The sequence below is a fragment of the Macrobrachium rosenbergii genome, chromosome 6 (assembly GCF_040412425.1).
Source record: "Macrobrachium rosenbergii isolate ZJJX-2024 chromosome 6, ASM4041242v1, whole genome shotgun sequence".
Taxonomy (NCBI): domain Eukaryota; kingdom Metazoa; phylum Arthropoda; class Malacostraca; order Decapoda; family Palaemonidae; genus Macrobrachium; species Macrobrachium rosenbergii.
Window position 1 is genome coordinate 49926723 of NC_089746.1, and position 16632 is coordinate 49943354.

Consider the following 16632-nt stretch of genomic DNA (forward strand, 5'->3'; position numbering starts at 1 on the left):
ATCATAATTTACGTTTTGCTTGTATCTGCATTTCATCCGTTTTATCTGCATATGTTTAATGCCAAACTCACACGCTTCGGTAAAGAGGCCTCAGTAAATGTGTGCGCAAATACTTTTCAACGGAATTGAATGAACAAAACCAAATTAATATTGCATATCACAGCTTGATAATGGTTGCAATACATGAACAAACAAGAACAATGATAATATAATAATACGTTAAAAGGCTTTCATCAAGATTTCTGTTCCTAACGTTTATCTGTTAGTTAATTCAGAGTCTTTTCATCTATTACTAGATTTGTGTTTGAAACTCATAAGTGATAGCAGGAAATTGAGTAAAAGAATATAGTAGGTTTTATAATTTATTGCTGAGAGTTTTTGTCTTGATATTTTTTTATAGATTTAATAATGCATATAACATATAAGGAAACAACTGAAAATCTTCTTAGTAGCATTTCGTCAACCAAAAGTCTCAGAGTTTAAGACAAGAGTGAAAAGAATGAAGAGTCTGTCCTGATGTGGAAGTTTCCTGCATATTTGTCCTCCAAGGTGTATTTAACTCCAATTTCATAAGGAGGAGTCATTCTGAGGGAAAGATTGCCTCCGTAGTATAAACCATTCACTATTGCTTCGGCAGACACTTTGGGTGCAATGACCAAAAAGGGTATCTTCACTTCAGCGTCGATCTTCTTTATGAGGTCAGTTGAGGTTTCGAAGTTAAAAATGGCCACGTATTCCTTTTCTGTTCTCTTGAGGAGAAGCTGAGCTGCACACTTGATGGGCTTGTCAACAAAGAAAATGATGGTTGTGTCTTCATCTTCCACAAATTCGGCTCCGAATTTCATCTTGCGGAATCCCTTGAATGGTGTTGTTATGATGAGCTCAGCCCTCATATTGTTCTCATTCTGGACCTTGAGATGCATCACACCTGAGATGGTATTCTCGCTGTTCTGAAGAGACACTTTAATTTTCATATCCTCTAATGTTTCCCCAATAATTTTTCCTTCACACTTGGCCATTCCAGTAGGGATGAAGGGCGACGTAACTTGAACGAGGAAAGCTCTGCCATTCTTATTGTAGACCAGTTCAAAGGTGTTGGTCTGATCTCTAATAGCTGCTGTTATGTTCATTTCAACGTCAGCTGCAAATTTCAGAGACACTGACAATGTGGCCTTACCGATGTCCATGAAAGGTGTTTCAATCTCGAGCAAAATATCTGCACTAGAGTCTTTTACTAAGACAGATCCTTCAATGACATGCTGTATGCTTCCTATGGCTAGCTGTGATCTAAACTTCAAGTCAGTCTTATCTCCTTTGAGAACCATGTTCACTGCATATGTGTCGGGTAGCAAAGGAGTCATCAGCTTTGCAGTAACTGCATAGTTTCCAGGCAAGACCTGCCAAGTTAAATCTAACAAATGGTTTCCTTGAGGTGTATCAAGAGAAACACTGGCAGATCCAGCAGTGATTTTGAGTGCTGCAGCAACTTTTGGGAAAAGTGGAGAATCAATAAGCAAATTAGCCTCAACCCCATTTGTAAAATCAACATCTACTGACAAGGAATGTTTTGATCCAGTAAGTATTGTAATGATACAGGACAGCTGTTTGCTTGAAGTTGTGGGAATTGTAATAACAAAAGAAATCTGTTTCTTTCCTTCTATCAGTGTTGATTCAATGGTAATATTACCTGAAATAGTATTGGGAGCCACATTCAGTTTCCCATAAATTTGGTGGCTTTGATCATCCAGGACAACAGCAAGCAACATTTCCAAGTCATTAAGTGAAGCATATTTGGCTTCAAGGGTAATTTTGCGTTGAATTCCCATAAATTTGGTATCTACATTGAAGAGGAGTGCAGAATTTCTAAGGACAAAATCACCTTTCAAATCCAGCTCATAACTACCAGATGGCAAGTCAACTTTCAAGTGTGTTTGTATGGATGTCCAAGTCTTGAGAATGAGATTTCCATTTAATATAACTTTAGACAGAAGGTGAATTGGAGTATTTATCTCTATTTGTCCAGTGTATCCATCTTCAAGGGATGTTCCAACTAAGTCCAATTTCACGGAGCACAATTCATCAGCTACTTGGAGGTTGATTTCACCTTGAATTTTCTCCTTAAACAGCAGATTTACATCTCCATGAATTTTAGGTATTAAAGTTAATGGAAGAGCTAAATCTAAGGTTCCTTCAAGCTTTTCCCAAGGTGCAAGTTTAAAGTAACCTCCCATATCTTCCATACCAGGTATTGGTGTATGAATGTTAAGGGAACCCTCCACAATTCCAATTAGTTTCCCAGCAATATCAAAAGCTTTAAGGTCCTCTTCCTTTCCCAGTGAAATTTCAAATAATTTTTCTTCAGGCTCCAATTTTGCTTTGGCAAGCAGTTGAACAATAGTCCATCCCGGCACAGGAGATGTTAAATTGCAGCTGATAGTTCCTTCAGTTTTGCCAATTTCTGCCCCAATCTTCAAAGAGTATGAGAATTGGTCATATGATAGCTCAGCCAAAATGAGTTCATCCTTCTTGGTTGTATCATACTTTAGGGTTAAAAGAACATTGTTAAAACCTGTGAGAGGAGTAACTGCCTGAATGGAGATTTCAGAGATTTCAGGTGTTAATACTAGAGTTCCAGTAGCACTGTAGGTCTTTTCATTATAGACCACATTTAGTTTAGCCACCTTTTGAGCTGCGGATGTGTCATAAACAAATCCAACAGAAATAATTCTCAGGACGTCAAATGGTGTAGTCAGTTCCAAGAGAATGTTATCAAGAGCATATGATACCTGAGCTGTAAATTTGTAGGAACCCAGTTCGCTGACAATATTAGCTACTTTCTTTTCGAAATCTATGTGACCATCAAGAGCAATAGCCTTAAATTCCTCAAATGGAGTTTGGAATCTTATGGTCAGTGTGTTTGAGGAATATTGTCCTTGTGCAGAGAAGGTCCATTCTTCAGAGTTCTTTACTACTTTTAAACTAGCATCCATTGTCTTGTTAACTGTATCAATGTTCAAAGTATATGATGTCCCTAAGACCTCGAAGCCTTCAATTGGAGTTACAAGTTTTATGGATCCAGCTTTAGGTGTAACTACAACCTCAAGTGTAACTTGCTTTTTTAAATTCTCCTTTTGGATGAGAACCTGAGCAACTTTCTTTTCTGATATCAAATCATACTTGCAGTCAAGAGTTAATGTTTTACATCCTTCTATGGGTGTTTTAATTCCAACTAGGAGACTTGACTGTAAGGGTATGAAACTTCCATTAATTTCCATTTCATATTTTTCATCATTTTCCTGTGCAACCACGAGAGCTTTAATTCCATTATCCAGAAGTTCATAATTCATGCTGACAGCCAGGGTTCTCAAGGCTTCAGTTGGGGTTGTTAATGCCAATTCAATGCTTTTTTCTGTTACCGCCACTTTCACACTGTAATCGAACTGTTCACCAGCTATAATATGTGAAGTTGATACAAAGTATTGATTACGCTGAACATTGTAGTCAGCTACAAGTTTGGCCATTTCCAAGGCCACAAGAGGGGTTTTTACCTGAATTTGAAGCCTATTTCCTGATACTTGGGTCTCCAGGAAGATACGTTTAGAATCATTTTCAATCTTGAAATCTATTTCAGCTGTTTTGACACGATCTGTGAAGTCATACTTGACTTGAGCTTCAATCAGACTAATTCCAGAGATTGGAGTCGTAGCCAGAACTTTTAAATATGCATTTTTGTAAACTAACTGACCTTCAATGTCTACGGTGAAAGTTGCATCATTGACTTTGAGGACTGCATGGATAGTTTTCTGTGGCTCAGTTAAACTGGAATCAATTAATAACTCAACAAATGCAATAACATCAACTGGTGTTTCAAGTGTAATATGAACTTTGGGGTTGCTTAGGTTGTAAAGAATCTCTGCTTTAAGAGAGTACTTATCAGAACCCTTGTTGATTTCAATAGTTCCAGTCAGTTGGTCTTCAATCATTTCATACTCTCCAATAATTGCAATAGCTTCCCAGCCAGTAAAAGGTGTCAGCAGTTGACAGCTGAAACCCTTGTCACTAACAGTTAAAGATCCTTCAAATTTGGTGAGAGTTCCTTCTTTATCCAGTGCAAACTTGAGTTCATAGGGAGATTTTGTGAAATCAAGAGTTCCTTCAACAATAACAGTAGTCATTCCAGGGAATGGTGTAATGATCTTAGACTTGATGTATCCAGCAACGGCACTTTCAACGGATACTTCTAGTTCCCATTGATACTCCAGGTCATTTTGATACACTTGTACACGAGCAGATTTTTTGTTCGTCGTCAGATCCCAGGTTGCTTCTCCTCCAATCCTTTTCACAACTTCAAATGGAGAAACAAACATCAATTTCATGACAGGAGCTAAATCTTTTGAAGCATCAATTTCACCTGTTAATTTCAAGTCTCCAGCTGGGATGGAAGATTTAATTTCAATATACTTAACAGGTCCTCGCAAAGAATAAATACATTCAGCAGAAATGGCTTCATAATTTTCAAAAGGTGTAGTTACAGTTAGCTGTGCTTTTCCTTTTGCGGATTTGATATGCAGAGAACCTTTCACTGTTATTGCTAGATCATTCTTTGCAACAGAAATATCAATTGCTGTTTGACTTAGGAAAATGGATATCTTCAGGTGCTCCCACCCAGTAAAGGGAGTTAGCAAGTCGAGTGTTATAGCTTGCTCTTCGACTTTTCCAATAAGCTGTATAATTTTAGACCCATATGCTACCTTAATAGTTACTTCTTTCTGTGTCTGAATATCATAATCAATGTGAAGTATGGTATCTTCCAATGTACTTATGATAGCTTTGATGTCGGCACTTGCTTTACCAAGCTCATAAGTCCAATTTCCAGCCAACTCGATGTGGTTGATAACTTCTACAGGAAGGTCCAATACCAGAGAATAATCTCCTTTGTTGAGGTCTCCAGAAAACAAGCCTTTCACTTCCAGTTTCTTTACATATGTAGCAAGAAGGTTGATTGTCTTTGTTGGTGATACTACGTCATAAGACACATCAGCAGTAATTGGGGACTTGAGATACGATGAATTAATTTTTAGGCTCACATCTGCTTTTCCTGTCAATACTTCAGCAGTAATATCCAAAGCTATTTGTTTAGAGCCCCAAGAGAGATCAAGTGATACTGCCTTCTTTGAAGAAAGATCTACTGTAATTTGATATTCCATAGTTTCAGTGAATGGTGTTGTTAAGGTGGATTTAGAGTAAAGGATCTGACCAATTTTAACGATGTTCTGTAGATCAATCTTTTTTCCAGGGGTATATTCAACAGTAACCACGGACTTATACTCAATGCCATCATTTACATGGTGAATTTCACCTTTCATGAGATCTGTCCAGGGTGTTACTAGAGAAATGAGACCATCTATGATTTTGGAATCTTCACTGCTCTTATTGTCAAGTTGGAATGTTAAGTGAATAGTCTTTTCATACCAAACACATTCCATCTCATGTGCAAACAAAGAAGCACTGTGTAATTGAGTATTCTTAAGCTTGTATAGTCCATTGATATCAAGAATATTTTCCCAATTCAAACTGTCAGTAACAGTTATGATATGGTCAACAGTTACTGATTGTTCATCCTTTGCTAAAATAATTTTACTGGTTCTTTTTGCACCTTCTTTAATGCTATCTAGAGTTACTTTTATGTTGTTTAGTTCACTGAGAGTGGAAATTATCTTTAGTTGTAAGTTTCCAATCATTTTAGACAAGTCAAGAACACCATTCACCTTGACACTTAGGCTCTCACCATTAAGATTGATGTCCAATGAAGAGAATAATTTATTTTCAGAGATTTTATGGGTCAGTGAAACTGATGCCTTTGTTGCAGGGGTGGTAATTTCAGCCAAAAATAGAATATCTTCTGGCAGCATGTGACCTTCAGAATGAACCTTCAGTGTACCATAATCTGACCAGAACCTTGTCATCTCCAGCTTAGATTCAAAAGAGCTAGCATCATTGGCATGAGCAACTGTTGCACTGATGGGATATGTGAATGGTGTAATCAGTCGAAGATTTCCAGTGAATTTAGTAGTTGGACTTGTAATAAGATCTCCATTTACATTTAACATGACCTTCTTTTCTCCCATTACTCCTTCAAAGACCAATTGGAGTTCAGCCCAATCAAACTTGTAGTTAACAGTAGCCATGATATCTGGGATGGAAGGAAGTGCAATCTGAAGAGAGAGAATGACACTTTGCACATCTTCAAGGTCTATGTGACCTTTAAGGGCAACAGTGGCAACTGTATCACCATATTTGCCCTCAATTATGGTAGTTAGATCCTTTCCATTCAGTACATGGTTCAGAGTAATCAAAAGATTTTTAGTAAATGGAGATTCAAGTGAAAGAGATGACTCAAGCCCATCACTTTTGGGAGTAACCTCAAAGATAGAGTTTACTGATGTTTTACCCCAGGAAGCTGTTATGCTTGATTTGATAGATAGGTTTTCCATCTGATGGTCAAGTTTGAAGCTAATCTGCTCAAGCCCTTCGAAGGTGCTACTAAACAGGACTTCAGTATACAGGGCATTCTTCAACAAACCAGGTGTTAGTTTCCCAGCAACGTTTAGAGCCATTTGCTGAGTGTTCTTCCAGGTACACACTAAGCGGCCAGTAATTTCATAGTCTTTCAAAGTCACAGAAGCTGTGAAATCTTGTTTCTCAAATCCAGTAAATGGTGTTTCCACTGAAATGGAGAGGGATTTTGTCTCACCTAATGTGTAGCCGATAACTGCAGTTACCTTTTTGTCTTCCCAGTTGCCTTCCAACTCAAGTCCACGGACTAACAGTTTGCCAGATACGTTTCCTTCCTTGTCAGCAATCCTTGGAGGAGAAAATCATAAAGTAAATCAAAAGTTCTTCATGAATTTCATGTTACTATTCCTTCAGTTTCATGAGATTAAAAACATGTTAGTTATCGAGCAAACTTACTTGACGTGGGCTTTGACTTCATCCTGTGAGATCTGTCCGTCAAACACGAACACAGCTGTTGGGTCCACATCCTTGTTCCATTCACCGCTGATGTGTACTTTTGCTACTCCTTCGCCTGAAGAAACCTGAATGAAAGAAATTTCCTTGTCATGTAATAGTAAAGCCCAACCAGAGAAATGAGGGTCCCATTAATTATGAACGTTAACGACAAAATAAAATGTTATTCATAAATATGCAATTGGGACAGTGTATGAAATATTTTGTTTTGCAGTCTTTGGCAATCTTTATATTTCCTAAATTTTTTTGTGGATATTGCAGAAAAATACATTGAACAACCTATGCAGCTCATCCTATGGTGTGACATGTTAATAAAAGCTATGCTTTATTTAGTTTAAAGTGTTTTAACATAGAAATAACTTTTATTTGTTCTTATGTGACTAAAGTGAACTCTTGCTCATGCGCACATCCCATATTGATAGTCAAATTCAGATTGACTCTACATTAAAATGTCCCAAATGGAAACATGGTTATGGGGGTTTCATGTTTTTGTAATTAAAGTCAATTAAGGTTCTCAGCAAATAAAGTGGAAGTCTTGGTAACTGATGAAATGCAAACGTCTAGAGAAACAACAACAACGACAATAATAATAATAATAATAATAATAATAATAATAATAATAATAATAATAATAATAATAATACTGATCATCATGAGTGAAGGGGATGATGGTGAGGGACAACTGTCTGTACTTTAAATTATTTGTATTCTTAGGCTGCTAAAGCAATGCTTCAGATGAAATTAACATCTATGAGAAGATATGCCGTAATTGGTTCATTTTCAAGTCATAATTTTGAATAGTGATAAAGGTGAAGAGTAGGAGAGAAAACTGTAATTAATAATAGTATTTACTTACATAGGCTGCTAGAACAATGTGTCGAATAATATTAGCATCAATGAGGAGGGAGGCTTTAGTTACTTCAATTTTCAAGTCATAATTTTGACCATTGACTGTTGACTTCAGATCAAGAAGACCTTTCTCAGAGTCGCCAGTGATTCCAAGACCAGCCTTGACGTTGAGATTTGGTGATACCATAGTTGCATCGGCAATAATGGTCAATTTTCCTTCCACTGAATTGTCCTGGATCATTCCTTCTATGATGTAGGGTTCCTCATTGAGAACAGCCTTTACCTGTAAAAATTAGAATCACGAATGAATATATTAAATATATTAGCTCTGTTTATAAACATTATTTGATCTCCTTTTTTTCAGATAAAAAATATACAGCTTAGTATGTCCTACCTCAGCCTTGTATTGCTGATTTTCTATTTCAGATACAGTCACGTCTAATGAAGACTTCAGGTTAGCAAACTGTGTAGGATCTATGGCACCATGGAGTGAAAATACACTCGTAGTTTCAGTGAGTTTCTTACTGGCATCAAGTTCCACATGGACTGTTTGCTGGCTTCCCCATTTGTAAGCAACGTCAATCTTAGTAGAAATAATGGAGTCATAGTAATCTAATTTATTCTTCAAAATTCCTTTGATATTCAGGATTTCTCCAACTGGAAGTGTTAAAACCAAGAAAGGCTCATATGTAGTAATATCGTCAACAGTTGTAAGAAGACCAGTTTCCAGTGCATACTGATTGCCATTGTCCACTGTCATGATACCCTTGATGTTCTTATTAAGGTATGTCCAAATATATTCCAAACTTCCCTTGACAGATTTCACTGGTGTAGTGAAATCAAATTCAATTGCAGATTTACTCTTGATAACTGACAGTTTCACTTTGTTATCCTTTTGTGACCCAGGAGTATCGATGATCAGTTCTACTTTTTCCTTATCTTGCATGAATTGGAAGATGTAACCTGTTTGGGTGTCAGTCTTTTCCAAATACAGTTTGGCCTCAAATGGTCCAATTGGGAACATTTCTGTTGCTGGTGTGTGTTGAAGTTTACCACAAAGTGTCATACCAAGGAATCCAGATGTGCATCCTTCATATACAGCTTTTTCTCCGGCTTCTTTTTTAACTTCTTCATTGTCTATGATGTACATATATTCACCTTTAACATCAATGAATTCTATTTTCTCTTTTGGTGTATTTATGGCAATATCAACAACTTTGCTATCAGCAATATGAATTTTTCCATCAACAAATGTGGAAGTATGAAGGGTAGATGATAGTTTTACTCCAGCTTTTGCCACCTGAGCGTCAATAATCATGTGACCATCAACTTTCAAAGCTGCTGATGGATGCAGACGGCCCTCAACCTTGAAATTTGTCATACTTTCAGCCATTAGATTTCCTTTCATTTCAAGTTTAATTGTGCCTGTCACCTTGGAATCAAGTATCAGTGGCAATCCAGAAATTGTTGGAATATGCAATTGAGAGTCAAGAACTTGGAAAGACTTGGTGTAGTCAACATTGCCTTTACGAATAAGGTCTATCAGAAGGTCTAGTGGACTTTTGCTGCCTGGTGATATGAATAGATTTTCAAGTCCATGGAAGTGGTGGTAATGTAGTTCATGTCCAAAAACTCTGAGATAGTAAGATCCTTCAGGTTCGTCAGTGATCTTGTCTAAGAAGCCCTCCAGTGTGGTTGTTTCTGCATCAGATGTGGCCCTCATATTCTTCAGAATTTGCTCAATGTGTTCCTCAGGGAAATATCCTTTAGATCCAAAGAATTTTTCAATATATGCTTCAAATCCTTCAATCCTACCCCCTACTTCTAGGAAATTTATAGATTCCCCAAAAAGATCCAGTGTAAGGTTAAGCATGCCTGAACGAGGAAGATATGACTTGCTGTTAAAGACGACATTGCTTTCTACAGAGGCTCCAACATTTAGAGCATTAGTGAAGAAAGATGATTCATAATTGCGGGAGTATTTCAGTGCTTCTGTGCTGAATTTCTTTTGGAGAAGTTCTTCACCAATCATTTCATGCATCCACTGTTTTTCAGGGACTGCTGATTCTTGCATGTTTGTCATGTGAGTCCAAATGAAGGATCCTACTTGGTTTACACCTTCTGAGGTCAGTCTCTCCTTTACAATACTGATGAGAGATGGTGTGGGGCAAGACATGAGTGAAAGGTAAGCAGCAATGCGAAGTTCTGGGTCATAAGATTCATCTTGGAACAGGTTTAGAATGTCTGATCGATCATATTCACAAGGAGTGTGTCTCCATGCATCCAATGCAGCAACACGAATTTCCATGGCATTTTCTTCTCGATAGCATGCTTCCAAGGTGGTTTTGGCATTAATCCAGCGACCAGCATTTCCAAGAGCTTTCAGAGCAACTAAGACCCTAGTTTTTTCCTCTTCATTGACAGCTCGGCAACCAGCTCCAATCTGATTTTCGATTAGACGTATTACATTCTTAATCTCGGGTTCACTTTCACACTCCTTATGGATTTTGCAGTAGTTGTTTATGAGTGCAGAGGTTCCCAGCAAAGCCTTTTGAGTTGGCTTTCCTTCTAGAAGAGGCTGTGAAAAATTATATTTCATTATAACTTAGTAAACATACTAAATTTATTTTGCATATGCATTTTCAAAGATAAGTGGGAAACAATAAATCTATCTATCATTAGCCTATATATTAGTTATATATATATATATATATATATATATATATATATATATATATATATATATACACACATATATATATATATATATATATATATATATATATATATATATATATATATATATATATATATATTATATATATGTGTGTGTGTGTGTGTGTGTGTGTGTGTGTGAGTGTATGTTTGTGTGTGTGTGAGTATTTAGTGTGCAGAAGCCATCTGTAGAATATATTCCCTTTAACTAAACTGAAGGGGAGATGTATAACCATTAGAATTAAATTGACTTTTCAGGTAACTTTAAGATGACATAAAGTGGCAAATTGTCAAATATGGTTCTTTAAGCTATTTGTGAAACAAACAGTTACAAAAGTAAAACATATACTCACAGCAATGGCACTCAGCATCTCCTTAGCGGGGTTCTTGTAAAATGCTAGGGAAGTGAACCACACATCTGCTTCAATATCATTCATTTCCTTATTTAGGATCATCTTGCTGACAAGTACTGTGGCTTCTGGGGTCCCGACCAAGGGCAGGGCATCAACCAGGAACTTTCGAGGACGACCTTCAGGTGTAGTGAAGAGCTGGCTCATTTGAGAATGGTCAAGCTTCTTGAGGGCATCTACAAGCTCAGAGAAAAGAGCTGGGGTTTCTGCAAGGATTTCATCTTCGGAAAGAGCAACCAAGTCACTCAAGATCTTGTTAACCTTTTGAAGCTGGAGCATAGGGATGTCAGATACGGTGTCGTCATATACGAGAGTCTTTCGGTAGAATTCAAACTCTGTTGGTAAATAGTGCAAGATGTGTTTCGATAAAAAGCCGTATGAATATTATGACCATCAAGCATTATCTGAATATATGTTACAGAAAGAGATATCGAGAACTAGATATCATTTAAAAGGAAAGTTAATAAATCTAGTTGTTGATCATGATTTTAGGGACATTCTTGAAGAGATCTCTATCTTTGAAATAAACGCTGTTAAACTCTGATAATTACATATATTCAGAGGGCTTATATGAATGTGGATGTGAAATATGAAAGCTTCCGTTTTGGAGGGTTACTTCTCTAAATAAATTAAATAAATTAACCTATCATTTTGGCAACCTTGATTTTTTATACTGTATACTGATTATAATATTATTAATGAAAACAATAGAACTAGAACATACCTGGCACTGGTGCAATGGCGTCTTCAGAAAGGAAAACCATTGAAGTCATGACCTTGGTGAAGGCTAATCCTTTCTCAGAAGTAAATGGACGAGACTGGTAGATTTCCTCACACTCAACACTCTTTAGGATTCCACTTTGTATTTGCTGAAGGCACTTGTTTGTTGTCTTAAGAAGTGGGAAGTTCTGGATGGGGGAATCAGTGGTGTAACTTGAACTGATAATGGAAGGGAAATCTGGTCTGAGGCTGCAAGATGCAAGGTCTGTGATCTTCTCGACACGGACAATTCCTCCCTCAGTTACAGTCTTATAGTGAGTTTGGCAAACACCAGAGACATCCTTTTCTTGCACATTCTGAAACAAAATCTTTTTAATAGACCTATGTAATGGTGTATCTTGTCACTTGCCAAATGCACAGCATAGATATTAATCAAAACAAAGGACTTTAACTATGTGAGAATTGTAAACTCAAATAATATTCATACCTCTGCTTCACTCTGAGTCATTGTGTTCTGGAAGGTAGACAGAAGACCTCTCTTTATGTTAAGGACCCATGTTGGCTCTGTGACGTCACTGCAGATGTTTTCAATCATGCCATCTTGGAAGGAGAATTTCAAAGCATTCTTGGACAAAGCTTCAGCAAGTTCACTCGCGTGACTTGATCCTTCCATGTTCACGTTGGTCACCTGACAAAAAAAAAAAATTTTACTTGAGATGATAAGTTTTGGTGTATTTTAGAAGGAATTTAAGTTTTATATTATCTATACCTGGCGTGTTTGTACATAGTTGTATGGTGTCTGGGAAGAGTCTGAAACTATATGGAATTTATGTACTGCAGAATGTGATTGATAGAAAACAAACTTGCTCGTTAATCATCAAAGTAGTGACTCACATCATGGTGATTCAAAGTTTTGCAAGTTTGAACCGTTTAGATTAAGTTAGGTATAACATTCCTTTCGAACCAACAGGCCAAATGAAATTAGGAAAAAGGGGTAAGAACAAGAGTGGGCTCTAACACCTCTTGCACCTCTTCAAGGATGGAAAGTTATGCATCATCAAGTCTTCAAGTAATGCATTTACTCCTGGTGAATTACTATGAGGATGCTTTCCAACTCACCCTGAGGATGAAATCGCAGGGACCAGCGACATCGATGTGGGCTTGAGCCGTGATTCGGAGCTTGGCATCATCGTCAGCAACACCAACAAGAGCAGTCGACGTGTCGATGGAGTAATCATACACGTAACTCTTTCCTAGTAGAGGGATATTTAAGTGATTAGGATCAGTTTTATTAGTGGAGTCATTTTGTAAAGAGAATTTTTTTCACGTGAATGCCATAAATGCACTGATATATGAAAATCTACGACCAGTGGTTCACACACATAGTTACTTTAAACTGGGCTGCCTTATGGAAGTGAGAATTAAATGTTCTGGTATGTGTGTGTGTGCGTGTATGTGAGTTCATATCGTGTATGAACGCTTGTATATGAAAGCACACAAGCACACTGCGTGTATGTTACGATGAGGCAATTTGCTGCGCTGCTCTCCTGTAGCACATGGGTTTTCATGTGGATTATCATTTTAGCTGAATTAAACCTAGCTCAGGTTGCAGAAAGAAAAGGGGAAAAGTGACTGGAAGATGAAAGACTGGGCCAAACCCACTTGCCCTTTTGGAAATCTCTAATTGCCTTCAGTAAAAGAACTGATCACATGCCCTATTCTTGCCCAATCCAGAGAAATCAGGGAAAGGTAGAGAAATAGACAAGGGTGTTTCTTACCCTTGAAGGAAGGGAGCGATAGTTTCTGCCTCTTCAAGGGTGAAAGTTTGTAAATCAGGAAAAAAAAAGTAGAAGAGAATTTAGGGGTCATTGCTGTTTGAATACTATGTGGTCTGATGCTTACCTGTCTGGTACGCGAACGACTGGGGACTTGTGCACTGAAGTGCGCAAGAGCCTGTAGAAGTTGCCGGTGCTGAAAAGACAGAAGATACAATAGTATGAGTAATTTCAGAAGGAATACTAATGTCAACTTCATTATGATATACAGGAACCTATCATTTCTTAGCCTGAAGTTTCCCATATTTCCTGAAAATGTCCAGCAGAATATGGTGACAACAGTCTATTAATCAAAGAATAGTGAAGTTTATTTTTGGTATTTTGCCTATGATGCATCTTTGGGTTTTAAGATCACATAGACATATTCAGTGAATATTGTTGTGATTCCAATATTTAAATAACTTTTCGAGGCCTTAGTTTCTTTATGACCATGCCAGGTTTGTAAATTTCATGAGTTGCTAATTGTGTATGCTAAAGTAAATTCATATATTTAAGAAACTATCCTATTAGTAATGGTATAAACTTAGTCTGGTATGGTAATAATAATAATAATAATAATAATAATAATAATAATAATAATAATAATAATAATAATAATAACAATAACAATAACAATAATAATAATCACAACAGGCCCTAAGGTACTGAGTTTTCAGTTTGAGAAATGCAAGTCAGACATTTTCTGGAACGATTTGGTTTTGTAACATCAAAATTTTTTATTTTTTTGACAGGTCTATGAAGATCTGTGATTTGTCTTCTGCGGATTTTTGTCCACTGTAGATCACTTTGACCTATGAGATCATCTTAGATTTTATCTGCCAAAACCTAATGGATTTTACCCACCAAATAATAGATCTAACCCACCAGTTAATGGAGAGTCTAACTTACCAGTTAATGAAAGATTTAACCTTCTAGCTAATGGAAGATCTAACTTACCATTAACGTATCGATATAGCTAGCTTCTAACCATCAAAATGTATTCTCGCAGTTACTTAGAAAGTGGCATCGGAGTACAGCTTTTACCCATCACATATCTTTTTAGCTGCCAAAACCTATTAGAGTTTACACTTAACATAAGATCTAACGTACCAACTAGTGGAAGGTCTAACCTACCAGTCAATAGTAGGTATATCCGTATCGATTCATCTTTCACAAATCAAATACTCTCGGAGTTACTAGGAAATTAGCATCGTAGCGTAGATTTTAGGCACTAAATGTCGTTGCAAATACTTAGAAATTCAAGGTAAACTTTACCGTTAACACAATGTGCGAACTAATTAGGAAATCAAGGTGAAAGTCTTACCTGCCAAGGCCGCTGAGGCCAGAGCAACGAGGGCTAGCAAAGCGAACTTCATCTTGGGACCGACTCACACTGCCAGAGAACGGACAGGTCTAGTCGGAGCTCCAAAGGCTGACTTCCGAAGCGCTGCCCTTGCCTTATATACCCCTCGGAATCGGCGCCGGCGGGCCGAAGGTCACTCTCGTGACCTTCAGCATGCACACTGGATTCTCTGCTGCCATGCACATGTGACTGGGTTATCGCCGTCTTTATCAGCTGGCTAAAGGGTGCGCGGACGTCGTTTAGACTTAGAAATAGCTGAATAGTATCTGGGGCACTCTACAGCTTCTGTAGTAAAGTATGCTCTAAAGGAATATTTCAGCTGAAACCTCTCGGCTTTGTTAGAGCCTGTAGCTGAGTATTATGTGTTATTTGTAAAGATTCATTCAATATTTATAAATTTATTCCTGTCAGTATTTATATCTTAAGGTATTCGGTTCATTTAATACGTGGTTTCCAAGTCGTTCAAGATTTCGATTTCTTCGAATGTCGTTGAATATAAATACCTCATTCTAACTTGTATTCAGTAACTACAAATGAATTTTATTTTTTCTGCACAAAAAAAAATTCGTTGTTAAAAATAACTGACAGTTTTTTTTTTTTGTTGGGGGCGGAGGTCGTTGGAGCACCGTGAAATTAATAAAGTTTCTTAAGTATTGCAAATCTGACAGAAGTCGGGGCCTCTGGTATTTAGTAAACCAAAACTAAGCTTGACGTCATTGATATATATATATGCTGAAAGTATGAGTATGGACTGTCAAGTCTAGAGACCTATTTGTATATTACTGTTAGCAGGCCTTCCATCTCCTCAGCGATATTGTAATTTTTTTTTTCCTTATCCTTATTATTTCAGAATTATTGGACCTAGCGACCATCAACAATTAGTTACGTACCTTTGAGTGAAATTAACGAAATGAATATCTCCGTTTTCTTTTTAGTTTTCTGTAAAAGAAAACTATTCTGCCGGCTTTGTCTGTCCGTCCGCACTTTTTTCTGTCCGCACGTTTTCTGTCCGCACTTTTTTCTGTCCGCACGTTTTCTGTCCGCTCTCAGATCTTCAGAACTACTGAGGCTAGAGGGCTGCAAATTGGTATGTTGATTATCCACCCTTCAGTCATCAAAAATACCACATGGCAGCCCTCTAGCGTTAGCACTTTTGATTTTATTTAAGGTTAAAGTTAGCCATAATCATGCTTCTGGCAACAATACAGGATAGGCCACCACCGTGCAGTGGTTAAAGTTTCATGGGCCGCGGCTCATACAGCATTATACCGAGACCACCGAAAGCGAGATCCATTTTCGGTGGCCTTGATTATACGATGTAGCGGCAGTACAGAAAACTCGATTGCGCCGAAGAAACTTCGGCGCATTTTTTACTTGTTTCTTGGTGCAAATAAATCACTTTTAGCAAATGCTGTGAAGCCAATTGCATTAATAGATTAATGTATCAGTCATTTATTATTCTTGTTTATCATGCTTTTTTTCCCTCTCCATTTCATTAGTCTTGCCTCTACTTATGTCACCACATTCATTTTTGGGTCCACATCATTTTACTCATATGCAATATTAGTTTAATTTCAGTTTTTAGTAAGCGTTATATCTAATTGCTTTACGAGTAAGCAGCTCTCAACTCTTCAAATATGCATTGCCAGCTATTGCGGAGCAACATGTCCTTCTCTCTTCATGCATCAGAAGTCCGGAAGATGAAAAATTAATGGTTGTCATTGTTTAATTG

General features: G+C 37.3%; 1 protein-coding gene across 1 annotated transcript; it reads right to left on the bottom strand.

The window, feature by feature from the left end:
- Positions 1 to 348: 348 nt before the first annotated feature.
- LOC136839534 (uncharacterized) lies at positions 349 to 15000 on the bottom strand. The gene is made up of 10 exons (XM_067105746.1): positions 14862 to 15000; positions 13626 to 13694; positions 12843 to 12976; positions 12211 to 12411; positions 11728 to 12079; positions 10947 to 11338; positions 8273 to 10456; positions 7886 to 8161; positions 6973 to 7097; positions 349 to 6864 (listed from the first exon to the last, which is right to left on the bottom strand). The coding sequence occupies exons 1-10, from the start codon at positions 14911 to 14913 to the stop codon at positions 480 to 482; spliced, it is 10170 nt and encodes a 3389-aa protein (XP_066961847.1). The 5' UTR covers positions 14914 to 15000; the 3' UTR covers positions 349 to 479.
- Between the last annotated feature and the right edge of the window lie 1632 nt (positions 15001 to 16632).